The sequence below is a fragment of the Anabrus simplex genome, chromosome 1 (genome assembly GCF_040414725.1).
Source record: "Anabrus simplex isolate iqAnaSimp1 chromosome 1, ASM4041472v1, whole genome shotgun sequence".
Taxonomy (NCBI): Eukaryota; Metazoa; Arthropoda; class Insecta; order Orthoptera; family Tettigoniidae; genus Anabrus; species Anabrus simplex.
This window is the reverse complement of record NC_090265.1, coordinates 962,728,221-962,746,457: the sequence shown is the minus strand read 5'-3', so window position 1 is coordinate 962,746,457 and position 18,237 is coordinate 962,728,221. Positions and strand designations below refer to the sequence as shown.

At 37.2% G+C, this 18,237-nt stretch overlaps 1 protein-coding gene across 1 annotated transcript in view; it reads right to left on the bottom strand.

Moving 5' to 3' along the window:
• LOC136857637 (DNA-dependent protein kinase catalytic subunit) overlaps positions 1-18,237 on the bottom strand; it is an 873,484-nt gene that overhangs the window by 282,971 nt on the left and 572,276 nt on the right. Inside the window, exons 35-36 of the mRNA XM_067136445.2 lie at positions 6,559-6,757; positions 6,365-6,456 (exon numbers count right to left, since the gene is read on the bottom strand). Of these exons, the coding sequence (XP_066992546.2) occupies positions 6,365-6,456; positions 6,559-6,757 (291 nt within the window). The remainder of the gene's footprint in view (positions 1-6,364; positions 6,457-6,558; positions 6,758-18,237) is intronic.

The window sequence follows — 18,237 nt, the reverse complement described above, 5'->3', positions numbered from 1 at the left end:
AGCTTGATCCACTGAGTGTTCTTAGGCCAAAACGAACTCCATACCTTTATTAGAATCAATGATGTGATTGCTTCAAAGAGACAAAAAATTGAAAAATAAAATAATTTGAGGAAGGTGGAAGTTAAGTGATTTATAGTACCTGATGACAAATCTATGCATGAATACCTTTCAGTTAAAAAACAAATGAAGGAAATTGACCGAATAGAATGGCCGGGCTGACTGACTTTAGTTTTCATACATTTTTTAATGTATAGCTCAACTGAATATCATTCCTCTCCTAAATCTTACAAGTTAGACCAACTGTATAAATGTGTCTCATGAACTCTGTCATCAGGCAGTTAATAAATTACAACACCTCACACACTGTTATTTATAAAAACAGGTATAAAGTATTATTAATGAAGACTAACAATCTTTACCATCTACAATTATATGTGAATAACTTGACATACTGATAGATGTGGTAAAAATAAGTGCCATGTATTTGTTCATCAAACAATCATAATTATGGAAAAAATCTAGGTTAATGTTGGTTAATATTCTACTCAACTTTCCTTACAGTGAGTTATCTTGATGACTTACATGTGCCTAAACTCTATATATGACCTACATAATATAACTTCAATATGTTGGATATGAAATATCTAAGAATTAATTTAAGTACAGTATAAACCCTAAATTGCATCAACCCTCTTATTTTAATCATCAGAATAAATCATTTTCTTCTTTACCAACGAAACAATAAATATCACTATCATTACTCTTCCTTATATTCATTCACTTATTCATATACCACTTCCTTCATATTTCACTATCATATTTATTCTTTCATTTGCCCAAAACCTTCTTATACACGTTGACTTGACACTTAGAATTCTGTAACCATCATCTACTTACTTGAATATTCCATTTCTTCTTAATTCATTTCTATTTTACTTCATATCATTCACATATTCTCATATAATCCAACTATAACCTATATATGGCACTGTACTATCCCCATCTTATAAGATATTAACCCTATTTACTCATATTATTAACCATTATGTCATTACAGATCTTATAATTCACATATGATTACCTCATCATTGAATTAAATGTCATTACGAATGCACTTTCAAGTTATATATTTCACATACATCCTAGCCTAGGATTAGTCATATCGTATAGAAACTACCTATCATCCCCTCACATCGACACAAACATATATTATTTCATGAGAACTTACTATTTCTGAGCTAAGCTAAAGATCTCACTGCCTCACTATTTGTTCACCACACAAGAAAAAATCAATTTATTAAGATTTACTCTACTTACTACTCCAATGTGTATGACTTATCTTTTTCCATCTGCTCCAATGAAGTTTGCATTAGATGTACTGGAACATCTATGGATCAGACACGGCCGCTACATCCTTCGCTGGTCACTGGGATGTTATGGGATAGGTCCAGTTTCCCTTGCTGTCATCTCAGGCAAGCCTCCTCTGGTCATCGGGCCATGGTCTTCTTAGCAAATCTTGACAGCCATTTCTTGCACAATGCAACAAAACTAAACACAGAAGAAGTCAATTTCGTCACCATAGGGATTTCATAGCCTTCTAACATTGTAATGTCTATATCAGGCGTGACATTTATTTTTTTAACTTCAATTCTAATTCCGCTTTTAGATTACCAATATGTCTGCTTCTAATTCAGGTATCTGTGTTACAATTGCTGTTCTACATGTCAATTCAGTTATTTGCAGTGGCTTACATATTACTTTCTTGGTAGCTATTAAGGGTTATTCCTTGCCAATTGGAAATTGTGACGTCAGCTTTCCCACAATCTTCCTTATGAACTTGCCACTTTATTTTTGGCCTTTATCTTCTGCATTCTTGTGTTTTATTATGCGAAGTAGGTCTTCTCCTTTAAATATTCTTAAGATTCTCTTGAAATCTTGATTTGCCGCTCGTGATATATGACTCTTTCAATAAGATCGTTGCCTTGATTTGCTTTCAATTTGCAGTTTTCTTGAATAATAGTGTTGTAACAATTCCAGGCTTTACCTTGTCTTTTTCACTGCCACCTTGATCTTTCCTGCCTCAATCACAATATACATTATATTTTATCGACATAGATGATTGAGATTATGTGCCGTATTTATTCATGTTGTGGCAATTGCGTCCATTTTAGTTCCAATATTATCAATTTAGGACAGTGAACTGGCACAGCGTTGCTATTTAAAAACTAGAATTTGAACATGACTAGTTCATCCTTCATTTCTCATCACTGACAATAATTAATCACTGCAGACTGTCATCCCTTTTGTACACACACCAAGGAAATAATTGTTGTTTTCCAACAAGTGTATGGTATTGTGTGTTCAGTGCTAATTTTATTGCATACAACATTTCATCCAGTTTTAGATTTTTGTCAAAAATGAAGTGTTTCCATTAAGCCTGGAAATATTTCCATAATTTTAAGAGGAAAAACTGGGGTCCATCCATTACGTAGTGGCATCAAATATGTGACTAAATAAGTTACCAGTACGTACAATACGTTCACCATTTACAGTTATGTAGGCCTAAAAGTCACTTCACCATTTACCATTATATAGGTCCAAAAGTCAAATGTTCATCATACAAAATGGGAGGTTCTCACATATTGGACCCCACTTACATTTTGCAACTGTAAAAATGGAAGAAGAAAAAAAAAAATGTGGTCTACACATGAGTAAATATGGTATATTTGATTTCCTCCGTTCATAAATGCTGGAGTTTATTAATTTACACATTGGTTGTTGTACCGAATATATATGAATACTCTGCAAATATTTTTTTCTGGAATTCAGCTAAGAAAAACTTGGGTATGCGTACTATTTGAAAAATGGTTGGTACCACTTTGCCTCAAACAATGGATCCAGTTATACTATAGTGTTGTCCAGTGTTTGTCTGTGTGGGGTCAGTGCCACATTAGAAGTGAAGTGTGAACCACACATTAAGTATGGCTACAAGATTTTGTAATCACTTGTTCACAAATAAAGATAAGCTTGGGGTTACTGAAGATGCAGAGAACAATGGAAACCACGCAACAGAAAGAAAGTACAAGTACGATGTCAGAGAAAGTTGTACTAGTGACTAGCAACAACAAAGAAAAAAAGTAATCACCGGGCATTTCATACAACGCATTCCTATACAGCTAATACAAGACAGCACAATCATGAAGACAATGCATAGGTGAAACTAGCCGATTACAAATATCAGGGGAAGGAAACAAACTGCATGATAATTCTGATCAGTGTGTTGCCTCCCAACAGTATGTGAAGACTATAATAAATTTCTTTAAAAAATGTATATTTTACTGCATTCAGTTATGAAGTACAGTACATCAGAATGAAGGATTAATTTCTTGTAAATAATACACAAAGAAAATCCCACCTCATCCTCTTTTTTTTGTTAAGTTTCTCTCCTAAAATTGAGGTGCGCAGATTATATGCGTGTATACAACATTCTGGATTCTTGAGGTCCCCTATAATTTCAGGCTACCGAGCTCGATAGCTGCAGTCGCTTAAGTGCGGCCAGTATCCAGTAATCGGGAGATAGTGGGTTCAAACCCCACTGTCGGCAGCCCCAAAGATGGTTTTCCGTGGTTTCCCATTTTCACACCAGGCCTTAATTAAGGCCACGGCCGCTTCCTTCCCATTCCTAGTCCTTTCCAATCCCATCGTCACCATAAGACATATCTGTGTCGGTGCAACATAAAGAAAAAAAAAGAAAAAGAAAAAAAAAAAGTCAGGCTAAGTAATAAAAGAGAAATTAAAGTACTTGAGAGTATTAGAGTGGAATATAACACAGTGTGTGCTCCATATTCCTAGGTTGTACCACACAGCTTAGTGATGACTTTGCTTTTGTCCAAGTTCCAGAACTTGCCAGTACTTAAAAGATAGTTGGGAAACAAATACAGTCACAGTCAGTCACAGTCAGTCAGCTCACCAAGAACCATCAGTATCACACAAGGCAAGTGGTGAGAACAAATAGGCTGATCATCACCAAATAAGTAGATATACAGTAGTACTTGATGAATAGAACTCACCATATACATAGTTGCCAACTTTTAGAAATCAAAAATAGGATTTTTTTCTTGGATTTCATCACATATATTGCACAATGGTCTAAGAGAAAAAAGGACAGGATAAAAGGCATACAATTCTACAGTTACAGTGTGAATTGGCCATTAAATTTATAAACTCTTAAACTGAAAAAAAAACCCATTAAAATGGTTACAAGAAAATGCACCTAATCACTCTCATTTATGACACATACATATGAATAATACTACAGTCAAACCACGATATCTCGAACCTCTATTACTCAAATTTTCAGTATCTCGAACTAACTTAGATCTTCTGGCCGTTTGTCCTATTCTTCACGTGTACTTATTTCTCTATTCTCGTATTCGGTTATACGAATTTCTCGATTTCTCGAAGCAAACATTTCCTCCCTTGAAGCAAAAAAATACTCTGTAACTCGAATTTTGTGCAATACGGCATTTGTGGTTTGTGAGCAACTGTTAACAAGTAAAGAAAGGGTTACAATCAAGCTGGAAACTAATATGATTGCCAAATCAGCAAAGCCTCGCCGTTTCTCGGGTGTCAATTAATTACATGTTATAATTCTCATGTTAGGTCTGTATTGAAATGTACGTAAATACAAAGTATGTTACAAGTGTTATTTTAATATCCATCTATTCAATACAAATAAATACGCTTGAAAATGAGGTTGGGTTAATTACACAAGCACACAAAAATTTATCCTTTCTCCTAGGGGAAGAGTATTTACTGTACACGAGGTATATTGGTCAAACATACAAAGAGTATTGAATAGGTGGATATGAAAATAACACTTGTAACATACTTTGTCAATTAATTACTGGTCACGTACGAAAGCAAGCCCAGAAGTCGCGGAAGACAAGCTCCATTTATGAAACTTGGCTGCGTGGTATTGACGAGAAGTTTCAACGTGAAGGGAGGAAAAGTTAATTGCAACAAACAGAAGAGACTAACAGATTTTTTCCAAACATGTTAACGGAGCTATGTTTCTTGTTTCACTACTCTATGTACTGTATCCTGTCTTCTAAAAAGTTACTATAGTAAGTTTTATAATTAGAGTGATGCCGTAAAATAGAGTTTCTTCGTATATTTTTAAATACCGTTAAAAGTACCGTTAAACATAATGTATTCAGTAAAAGCCCAAAGATACATATGATTCAATTATGGTATGTGCTATACATGCTCAAAAACGGTATTCTCTATATCTCGAAATTTTGATATCTTGAAATAAAATTTATCTCCCAAGGTGATTTGCGTAATAGTTTCCCTTATTAGACTGTAAAATTAACAGAAATTTAATTTTATAGGTATCTCTGAACACTTGGAGATAACGTTTGTTATGTTTTTTGGCCATAACGTGAAGAGAAAATACCAGAAACTGTCACCGACACAATTTCCTGAAATTCATTCAACTCATTAAAATTATGAAATGTAAGAACAAACAAAAATGTACTGAAATACATGAAACTACCGCACACAAAACAGGTTGGTATGCCTCATACATTAATAACATATGACTCTGACACAGGGAAAAGTACAGAACCGCTAGAAAATACACGTGGCATACAACTGCAATGAAATTACGCACAGAAACGATGTTAACAGTGCGCGAACCACACATTAAGAAACTCATTCTGTTGTCCCGATTAACTGAGTTGCTAGCGCACGCTAACCTCTCTTGCTTGAAGGACAATTGCCATCCCGTCCCTAGCCTAAAAGCACACATGCTGCTGTAGCGAGCAGGAAATGTGATACATGAAGGCGACGGGCGATACACTCGCGAAATAAAGCATCAAATAAAAACGCTTGGAAATGAGGTTGGGTAAATTACACAAGCACATAAGAATTTATCCTTTATTTATCCTTATATTGGTCAAAAATAGGAAGAAATAAAAATAAATCAGAAGAAGAGTTAAAAAACGGAAAGTTTTCGGGTAAATCAGAAGGGTTGGCAGGTCTGCATATAAAAATGAAATGGTGTATGGCTTTTAGTGCCGGGAGTGTCCAAGGACACGTTCGGCTCGCCAGGTGCAGGTCCTTCGATTAAATGCCTGTAGGTGACATGTGCGTCGTGATGAGGAAATGATGATCAAGACGACACATACAACCAGCTCCCATGCCAGAGATATTAACCAATGATAGTTAAAATTCCGACCCTGCCGGGAATCGAACCCGGGTCCCCTGTGACCAAAGGCCAGCACGCTAACCATTTAGCCATGGAGCTGGACACTCACCATATAAAATTACACACATAGATTACTAAAAATGACACACTTACCACTCATCTTCCCATACAGAATCTAGGTTTCCCTCTAGCTGCTGTTCAATGCAGGTTAGCAGTTCTTCCCATTTTGACAAGTTGGCAAGACACTAGAACCAAGTAATTCATAAGTGGGACCAACAAACCAATACAGATGGAATTGAAAAAGGATAATTTCAAAACTGGCTTAACAAGAATGTTTGATTCTCTACCTTGTAATATGCCTCATAATAGAAGTCTTTTTGGTTATCAGGGTCACTGCTGAAAATAGCTCTCTTGTAAAACTCCTGAGCTTCATCCCAACAACTGTTGGATTCAGCTTTTATAGCTAACTTAACACTATCATGGCATCGAATTTTTTTACTGAACACACCATGCACGACATCCCATTCATCTAGATTCTGGTACAGTCTGAAAAGACATGAGAAGTAAAAAAACAGGTCACAACATAATATAATCAGTCATAAAATTTATTATCCCTAGGAGAAAGATGAGTTACTAAAACAAGGAAGTACTCACGGCTTTTTACTATCATTGCTCACTTTATACTGTATTTATTCACCTATAACACACCTCATCTAGAACAACCTCCTATTATTATTGAGGAAAATAACTGGAAATAAAGACATTCAGGGAAAAAAAGTTGCAAAAAAATCTTTCAATTGACAAGGCAGCAAGTGCAAAAGTTCAGTTAATGGTAAAAGCCAAGCTTCTGTACCACCTCCCCATTGGCATTGGCCTTGGCCTTAGCTAACTCTCCCCCTGCCAGAAATTTCTCATTGCCCTTCCGAGCTTTGCAGCTGGTAATTAGGAAGGATCCAGTATACAATCTGGAGTGAAAATGAGCAGAACAAGTTTAACGGCATTCTTCAAGGTGAATGTGTTAGAAAATACTGTAGATAGTAAGTGTTTATGTGGCAAGTTGTAAATACGAAGTGCAGCTGAGTGCAATTCATTATTGATTTAACCAGAGAGAAAATTATTGACAGCAAAAAAATTTATCTGATTCCTTCTGCAGTGTGAAGAAAGGAACATACAAAAATGTGGACATAATATTTCTGGAGTGATTTAGAAAAGCAAGAGACAATAGCAATGCTGTAAATCATGAAATGATGCAGTTTAAAGCATGTGAAATTGCACAAAGTCTTGGTATTGTGGGGAAGGGTTTTAAAGCAAGTAGATGTTGGTCAGAATGCTTTATGCACCAAAATTGACTTAGTTTGTGAAGTAGGATATCACTGTACCAGCAGCTTCCATCAGATTATACCAACAAAGTGATTGAATTTCACCACTTAGTTTCTCTGTCGCAGACGTCGGAGATTGGAATGCTGTGCGGAATTCAGTCATGTGACCAGTCAGCTGGGGTAATGCATGGTAGATACAAAACTGTTTAAATGTACTAACACAAATTTTTGTGTAAAAAAGAAGTATAAATTTAAGTAACAACTAAATTCCCTTTTTGGCTTTTAAACCATTCCAATCTAACCTATATGTGATATTTTTGGAGTTGAAAAATTAGGGGAAGAAGGGTGTGTGTTACAGACAAGTAAATACGGAACTCTAACTGTTCTTTCTGTCTATTGATACATGTGATAGGAATCTTTCATATACAGAATGGGCCACCAGCCCATTATAATTTATTAAGATATGCAACCTATCTAAGAGAGTTAGTCTTTAAGGTCAATATAGAATGAGCAAAACTTGCACATGAAAAATGATTATATACAATCCTTGCACCAAGAGGAATAAAGTATTCAACAGACATACTGTCATAATATATGTACCAGTAATACATTCAAGATGGGTCAAGTGATCTGCCTAAGCAGAATGCTAAATCATCATCATCATCATCATCATCATCGACCATCTCCAGTTGCTGGGGTGAGGTGTACGAGCCCCCTCCATCTTTGCCTGTCCATGAACCACTGTTCTTTCGTAATCTTTTGCCAATCCTGTCCTCTCTCCTCGACATCTTTCTTCACCAGATTGGTCCATTCTTCCTCTGGATCTGCCGCTGGTATTTTTCCTTTCACTTTTCTTTCATATTTTCTCTTCTTGCAGTCCTGCTTGCACTCATCCTTCTTAAATGGCCAAACAACTTCAATCTTGCTTTCTGGATCCTCTGCAGTAGGGTCTCTCCTATTCCCACCTTCTCTCAGACTTTTTTATTCTTGAACTTGTCCTTCCTGGTCTGCTAAATAAATGCTGTAAATCATGAATCAGAGAAATAACAAAGAAATTAAATTTCGAAGTGAATGTAAGTGGATTATCCTGTGAGTGAGGAGTGCACTGTGTTTGTGGGATAAATCAGTAAGGAACTGGTTGTCTTTGAGATCTGTAAACAGACTGATGGTTTGAATCCTCCGCTACGCAGATATCTCTGAAAGTATCACAGATTTACAGATTTATTGTACTCATGTATGGTAAAGCTTGTCCCTATGAGATAATAACACACTTGCAAGTTGCCTGAACGTTACTCCTAAGATTAAAGGTCACAATACAAAGCTCATAAATTTGTTAGTGTAGTGGAAGAGAACATAATGATTATTACCAATCAACTGTACATTCAAGATTCATTTCAAGTACGTTGGTATGTTTAAAAGAAAAGAACTGCATGGGATTCAAACTTGTTTCTGACTGGCATGGTTTTGAAGCCCCCGTGGTGTGTGCGTTTGCTGCCTTAGGAGCAGCGAGGGTGGGTACGGACAGTTTCAGAGTTTGTTTGGTCTCTGTTCATGGGTTCAATGTACTCTTCCTGTCTTAACGGAAGTGTTATTTGGAGCTGTAATTGTTTTATGTATTTATTTGAGTTTCTAACATTTAATTATGGCTGATAGGGAAAGTTCCTGTAGATATAAGAATAAGGCCTAGCCAAATAATCACCCGCAGATCAACTGAGAATAAAAGGAACATCGGTGAAAGGGTCGACGGTAGAAGAGGTATATTACTTACTGTAACACCAAAAAGCCAAAACCATACAGAAGAAATTGAGAACATTAAGTCAGAATTCTCAAGAAACAACAGAAATTTTTAAAAGATCTTCAAGCAGCATGTAAACGGCTATCAACCACCAAGTTTGAACTTCAAGAGAGACGATGGGAAACTGGCAGATAACAATAAAGAAAAGTGTGAGATCCTAGCCAAGTACTCCAAGACACTGCTTAACTTCAAAGAATCCAGAGAAAAATGGTTGAAGATAATTCCAGACCAAAGAAACAACGATTCAGCTCCTCCTACTCCTGAATAACTTTAGAGGATAGGTGAGGAACTGAAGAATAACAAAGCTGCCAGGGAAGACTCAATCACAGCAGAAATGTTGAAAAGTGGAGGAGAAATTACCATTAATGCCCTAAGTCAAGGGCTGGAAAAGATCGGGGAAACTTGAATAATACATAATGAATGGACAACAGCACTGATTCATCGTCTGTACAAAAAGGGTGACAGAACTGACGTCAACAATTACCTAAGACTCAGAGTCTACTCTTCTGATTGCGGGGACAACGTTGCTCAACGTCCGTAGGTTTTACCTGAAATTTCCCTACACGTGTCCTCCGGGTGGTGCTAACTGAGCAACAACACTGGTTGCCAGATAATCCTTTGGATCTCCTGGCATAAATCACATCATACAATAGAATGTAAGTCTGATGTTCCACTGTCTAGAAAGGTCATTGCCTGATGAATTTTCAGTTGAATATAGAAGGCATTAGTCGATCTAAATGCCAAGTATTACACAAGATCTTGGTCGATAACAACGTTGACATAGCCCTGATTCAGGAAACACATGCAGGAGATGTAACCGAACCTCTTTCAAGAGGCTCCATACCTGGATTTGAATTATTAGGTGCCACCTATGACAAGGTCTATGGTATTGCAACATATGTATGAACCAATATAGAAAATGCATATATTATTGCTATTAGTTCTGATTTTGGTATCCATGAGATTGTTTCCAAGATAGGAGAAGTTACTGTGGTTAATATTTATAAACCTCCGGGGATAACTTGGCCTGCGCATGTACTCCATAGTCACAGTCATCCTACGATATATGTGGGAGATTTGAATAGCCATCATGAAATGTGGAAATATTCTTGCAATGATGATAATGGAATAGCTTTGGTTGATTGGACTGAACAACACAACCTCAACCTTGTTTTTGATGCCAAAGATCTATGTACATTTCGGTCCGCAGCCTGGACCTCTATTTTGTTTCGTCCGATAATAATCTCCAACCCTTGCCAATGTCGAGACAGGTTATGGCAGACTCTCCACACAGCCAACATCGACCAGTTCTTCTGGAAATGGGCCATAGTATCCCAATAATAAGGTCCTTTCCACACCCTCGATGGAACTTCAAGAAAGCTAACTGGACTATGTTCTCGGAAAATCTTGATAAATGCGTCGGTTGGATTCCTCCCATAAGGTCCAATTACAAGCGATTTGTTGGTGCTATCATAAGTACAGCAAAGAAATGTGTCCCAAGAGGCTACCGTAGGGAAAATGTCCCTGGCTAGACTGAGAAATGTGAGAAACTTTACGAGGAATTCTGTGTAAGTAACGACCGAGAAATAGCTGATGAACTGCTATGCCAACTTGACGCTGCAAGACGTGCTAAATGGACAGAGACTGTTGAATCTATGGACTTCCAAAAATCAAGTAGAAAGGCCTGGTCTCTCCTTAGGAAGCTTGGTGGAGGCAAACCATCACACCGTACTAACGGAGCTGTTACACCAAATCAAATTGCGTCCAACATAGTCAACACTTCAAGAGCTCCTCAAAATAAACAACACACGATCAAAGTTAAGAAGGAATTAAGAGGGCTCATGAAAATATGCACCTCGAATTCTGAATATTCCACTCCATTCACTCCAGAAGAAGTTACAATAGCACTGAAAGATATAAAAGCAGGAAAGGCTCCAGGTTCCGATGGTATTCATCCAGAGTTCCTACTCAACTGTGGTAAAAATGTAAGAATATGGTTAGCTAAATTTTTCACAGACATTCTTCTATCAGGCAATATACCCCATGAATTAAAGAGGGCAAAAATCATTGCTATTCTTAAACCTGGCAAACCTAACAACGAACGTAAAAGCTATAGACCTATTGCTCTGCTTAACATGATCTATAAACTTCTGGAAAGAATTATTTATAACCGTATTTGCCATATCATTTTCAAAAACTTACCTGTTGAACAAGCTGGCTTCCGCCCGCACCGAAGCTGTACAGATCAGGTCCTTTCTATGACAATATTCATAGAGGCTAATTTTCAGAAACACCAGAAAACTTCAATTGCCTTCATTGATCTAACAGCAGCATATGATACTGTGTGGAGACAAGGATTGATTCTCAAACTTCTACAAATCATTCCATGCCTGCACATTGGAAATCTTATTAACAACATGCTCAATAACAGAAACTTTCTTGTTCAAATTGTCAATAGTATGAGCTCACTGAGGAATCTTAATAATGGTCTCCCACAAGGTTCTGTGCTGGCTCCCCTTTTGTTCTGTTTATATATAGCAGATATGCCAAAGAAGAGATTTGTACCTGTTAAGAAGGGTGAAATGACCTCAGACCCTGTTTATTATACAAGGGAAATAAGAAAATTAAAAAGAAAATGTAGAATAGTAAACAGGAAAATCAAAGAAGGTAGGGAGAGTAGAGAAAGTATAAAACAGCTAATGAGGGAACTGAATAGAGTGAAAAAGGAAGCAAAAGAGAATTATATGAATGACATTCTTCAAGAGCATAATGACCACAAAGGGAAATGGAAAAAGCTGTATTCATATATCAGGAATCAAAAAGGAAAAGGAATCCAAATTCCTACAATGGTGGGAGAAGGGGGTGAACACTATTTAACAGATACTGAGAAAGCAAACCTACTTCGTAGGGAATTCAGAGATTCAGTAGATGATTGTCAGGAGTTGGAAACCGAAACAGAAGATAGAGAGGGAGAGACACAGAGGGAAACAAGAAGCTTCTCATTCACAAATGAAGATATTTTCAGAGAAATCCAACTGCTCCAGCAATGAAAAGCAGCAGGCAGTGATCAAATTACTGGGGAGATGTTAAAGGCAATGGGGTGGTACATACTGCCTTATTTAAAATTTCTCTTTGACTATGTCATAAATAATAGTGTAATACCAAAGGAATGGAAGGAATCTATAATAATACCAATTTATAAAAGAAAGGATGATAAAAGGAAACCAGAGAACTACAGACCAATCAGCCTGACCAGTATAGTTTTTAAAATACTGGAGAGTTTAATATCAAAGTACAACAGAGGGATATGTGATGATAAAAAGTGGTTCATGAGGAGCCAGTATGGATTTAGAAAGAAATTTTCTTGTGAGGCACAACTGGTGGGATTTCAGCAGGACATATCAGACCAATTGGATTCAGGAGGCCAGTTAGATTGCATAGCCATAGATCTTTCCAAAGCCTTTGATAGAGTGGAACATGGAATATTATTAAAGAAATTGGAGGGAATAGGATTGGACGTAAGGGTTACACACTGGGTAAAAACATTTCTAAATTCAAGGGTTCAGAAAGTCAGAGTAGGAAATAACCTATCGCAGGAAGAGAAAGTTTGGAAGGGAATTGCACAGGGTGGTATAATCGGTCCGTTACTTTTCTTAATATACGTAAATGATTTAGGGAATAATATAACATCAAAAATAAGATTGTATGCAGATGACATAATTGTTTATAGGGAAATAAATACCATTGAGGATTGTTCAGAATTACAAAGGGACCTTGATGGAAGCAAATCAACTGTTACGTCATTTACAAACAGGAGTTTTAAAACTGAATTTGAATATACTTTCGATGGGGTAGTTATCCCAAAAGATGGCAAGTGCAAATACTTAAGTCTGAGATTTGAAAGTAATTTGCACTGGAAGGGTCATGTGGATGACATCGTTGGGAAAGCATACAGATCGTTACATGTCATAATGAGGCTACTTAAAGGATGCAACAAAGAATTAAAAGAAAAAAGTTACCTAAGTGTGGTTCGTCCATTATTGGAATATGCAAACAGTGTTTGGGATCCTCACCAAGAATACCTAATAAAAGAAATAGATAGTGTGCAGAGGAAAGCAGCAAGATTTGTAACAGGGGATTTCAGGAGAAAGAGTAGTGTATCAGAAATGTTAAAGGAACTTGGGTGGGAAACTTTAAGTAAGAGAAGGGAGAAAACTAGACTTATAGGATTATATATAGAGCCTATACAGGAGAAGCAGCATGGGGAGATATCTGTGAGAGGCTTCAGTTGGAAAATAATTATATCGGCAGGACTGATCAGAAATATAAAATTAGAAGGAATTTTAGCAGGAGCGATTGGGGTAAATTTTCATTCATTGGGAAGGGCGTGAAGGAGTGGAACAGTTTACTAGGGGTAGTGTTTGATCCTTTTCCAAAATCTGTACAGATATTCAAGAAGAGAATAAACAGCAACAGAGAAAATAAATGAAATGTTAGAGGGCATTCGACCAGTGCAGGTTAATATAAATAAAAAATGTGTGTGAATAAATTAATTCCATCCCCTGGTCTAAGGAGTTGGACAGCCAAAGTAGGGGACTGCCTGTAGGGGTGAAGTACAGTGGGGACTTTGAGGGCCCTGGGACTGCTACAGTAGCTGTGAAGGCCCTTCAGGAACTCTGAAAAGTGGTGCAAAAGGGGCTCTGGTTAAGACGCAGCAGGTCGTTATGCTACTTAGATTCCAGAATGCGTAAAGAAAAAAAAAAGTAAATAAATGCAATGTAAATTTTAATCTTATACCAGTTGTACAGTATCATTTGAAGTAATTCCACATACTGTACATCAGTTGACTATATTTGTAAGTAGTACAGGAGATATTATAAGTAGAATTTTGTAAACAATATAAATTTATTAAGGATGAGCTATGTGTTTAATAGAAAAAATTTGTTAGCGTAAATTGTATAATATTGTATTATAGGAAAATTTTCTTCTCTTGTTAATTTAATATTTAGTGCTTGACAATAATGTATTTTAGTGTACCATTTGCCACCGAGGTAGACGCCTCATTTGCAAATAAAGAGATTTTGATTTGAAGACTACATCTAGGAAGTTTGGGTACGCAAATGACTGGGCTCTTGCTGTTAGCCATATAAACTTCGAAGTTACCGAGGATATTCTAACCAGAGACCTATCTACTATGGGACGATACTTTCGTGACTGGAGGTTACAGCCAAGCGCAGCAAAGACAGTAGTTGCTTCGTTCCATCTCAACAATAAACAAGCGAATAGAGAACTGAAAGTTCACTTTGATGGCTGATTACTCTCACATACCAAGTATCCAAAATTTCTAGGAGTCATTCTAGATAGGACTCTAAGTTTCAAAGAACATCTTAGCAGAACTGCTGCCAAACTCAGAACCAGAAATAATATCCTGCAGAAACTGTGTGGCACTATGTGGGGGTCAACAGCTTCTACACTTCGGACTTCTGCCCTTGGACTAGTTTATCCCGTGGCTGAATATTGTGCTCCAATCTGGATAAACAGCGCTCATGTTAAGTTTGTTGATACTCAGCTCAACCAAACCATGCGTTTCATATCAGGGACAATCAGATGTACTCCAACATACTGACTGCCATCATTAAGTCACATACCACTTCCATCCGTGAGAAGAGAACAAGCACTTATCAAGGTGTACTATAATATGTGCAACAATTCTTCTCTTCCTGTACATCTTGACCTCCCTGTTATTAACAGGAAGATACTTCGCTCTCGCCACCCTCCACTGAATACTGCAAGGAAGCTTGCTGAAAGTAATTTCAACATGATTGACAGCTGGAAGCAATTATGGAAGACCTCTGCAACACCAGAACAGCAAGCTATGCCATGCATCACATCTAGGCCACCAGGTTTTGAGCTTGGCAGAAAAATTTGGTTTACTCTAAACTGAATCAGAACTAATTGTGGTAGATGTGCAGACTCCCTTTATAAATGGAAGAAAATTCCATCTCCCGAGTGTAGTTGTGGTGCTGAAAGACAATCTGTTCAGCATATTATCCAAGAATGCCCTCTATCAGCCTTCTCAGGAGATCCAGCCGAGTTCCTGATGGCTACTCAAAACGGTGTAAATTATATTAGAGATACCAATCTGACATTTTGACTTAGTGGGTTCAGACATGAAAATAATGTTAAAATACTTTTATTGTGATGTGATTGTAAACCATACGATAAATAAATACCATGGCATTTCTATCATACCTCATACTTACAAGGTACTCTCCAAAGTATTGCAAGCTAGGCTAGTAGAGCAAGTAGATCATCAACTTGATGAATATCAAGGTGGATTCAGGAAAGGGAAGCCGAGAGTTGAGCAGATTTGGTGCTTGAAAAGGGTATTGGAAAATTACGTATCTAAGGACCTGGTAGTGGTCTTCTTTGACTTTAAGAAAGCCTATGAGTCGGTCAACCAGGAAGTATTGTTTGACATCTTGATAGAATTTGGAGTGGACTGTAAAATAGTGGAAATTATCAAGCAAACTCTAACACAGACACATTCAAAAGTAAAATTAATGGGAGAACTATCCAGAGAGATTTTAATTAAAACTGGTATCAGACAAGGTGATGGACTGTCCCCAGTTCTCTTCAATTGCATGTTAGAAAAGGGCATCCGAGAACGGGAAACTGAATTAGCCAGAAAAGGGTTACTGAACAAAGTTCACATCAGAGGCTCAAAAAACGGCATGGGAGTCAACTGCCTTACCTTTGCTGATGACGTGGCAATCCTGTCAAGAAACATGGGGACATCTTTGGAACAAATAAACACGCTGAAAGAGCAGGTAGAGAAAGCTGGTCTCCAAATTTCTTTCGAGAAAAGAAAGTACATAAGCAATATCCAAACAGCATCTCAACACCTAACAACAGATTAATGGTAAAATAGAAAAAGTGGACAGTTTCAGATATCTTGATGAGATAGTGCAGATGAAAACTAGTGAGAAAGAAGCCAACAGCAGCAGACAAGAGAAGATCGCCGCAGCTTTTTGTAGGATGCATGTCCTGTACAAGATAAAGGCAATCTCAAGGAAAGCAAAACTCAGGCACTATAACACAGTGATCAAACCCGAGAGTCTAAACGCAAGTGAATGCCTCAGAATGACAGGAAAGGCTGGACTGAGAAAGGCAGACAAGTATGAGCACAAGATCCTTTGCAAAATAATGGGTCCTAAGATAACAGACGGACAGTACAGACTTCAAGGAAGAGAAGAGCTATGCAGGGATAATGAACGGCTGATGGAGTCAATAAGGAAACGACAACTATGGACATTCTATGGACATCTGTTCAGGATGGATGCAACCCGACTAACGAAGCAGATTTTTAATGTGTTGGACAACAGACCTAACGACAAAGAAGTAAGGAAGGACCTCAAGAGCATGTGACTGAATCAGGAGGACATCTCTAACCGATCAAAATACAGATCAGTGATCAACAACTTCAACGGCTTCCACGATGAGCAAAAGCAGAACAGAGGCTGGACAGGAGAAGACAGGCGGCTGAAGGAAGAATGCAACGTTTTTGGGCTGCAAAAACTGGCTTCCAGAAATGACTTCTAGTTACATGACGTCCTAAATGAAAATAATAATTTAATTATCCTTGGTGTTAATGATTCCATCTATACTGTCCAGGTGAAACTCAAACATAATAATCATTATATAAAGGAAAGAAACCAATATTTCTGAGTTGACTAAACAACAAGTTGCATTCTACTACATCAGAAGGGGCTTGTTGATCAGTCTATTCTGTATATGTGTAACAGCTTTTCTGTTTATTCTTATACTATTTTCAACTAATACTATGGTATTTTAAAATTTCCAATTACATGTATAATAATTACCTGAAAGGAAAGCAGAACAATTTGTTCTGGGTGACTTTCGACGAACAAATAGTGTTATGAAAATGTTGCAGATTTTGAGCTGGTCAGAGTTGGGAGAGAGGAGACGAACTGCTTGACTAAGCAGAATATTCCGAGCTGTCAGTAGCGAGATGGTTTGGAATGACATCTGTAGAGGAATAAAGTTGAGTGCAGGTTTTTCGAGAAGGAAGAATCATAATATGAAGATAAAGTTGGAATTAAAGAGGACTACCTGGGAAAAATACTCCTTTATAGGAAGAAGAATTAGGGATATGAATAATTTACCAAGACAGATGTTTGATAAATTTCGAAGTTCTTTGACATCATTTAGAAAAGACTAGATAAACAAGTGATAGAGAATCTGCAATGTGGGTAACAGCCCTAAATGCAGATCAGTGGTGAACGACTGACTGACTGACTGACTGACTGACTGACTGACTGACTGATTGATAAAATTCCACTTTCGATTTTATATTTGCCTAAGGAAGTATTGCACTGAATCTGCTGGATTGCCATAAAAGTATGGGTTTTGGTAGAAGGTGAAGTGGAAAGAAAGGCTAGAAACAATATTTTAAATACACAAGCACAAGCATGAGTAGGAAGGAGCATATTAACACAGTAGCTAGTTAATACATGAAGGTTTACCTACAATTTGGGGAGGGGGAGTCTGCTTCTATACTTTAAGAACAAATTCACATAAAATTTGCTACATATTACCCTATATGCTGCATGTCATCTTCATGGTGTAAAATAACAATGCAAGTTTAGTGTCGAAGTGCGTATGGGACAAACTTATTTAAAAGAGAAAAGTTTGACTTTCATTCAACTGTACAAGAGTCTGCTCAGTTTTCGCATCAGAGCAGGTACAGCAGTATTATACTGGCTCAACACTGCCAAGTTGTTGACATTAAAAATTCTGTATTTTGTTAAAGGTCTGCTAACATCAATTGACATAATTTGCTTTTCCTTCTTCCATTACTTCCCTCTCACTATGATCCAACTGAAAATGGT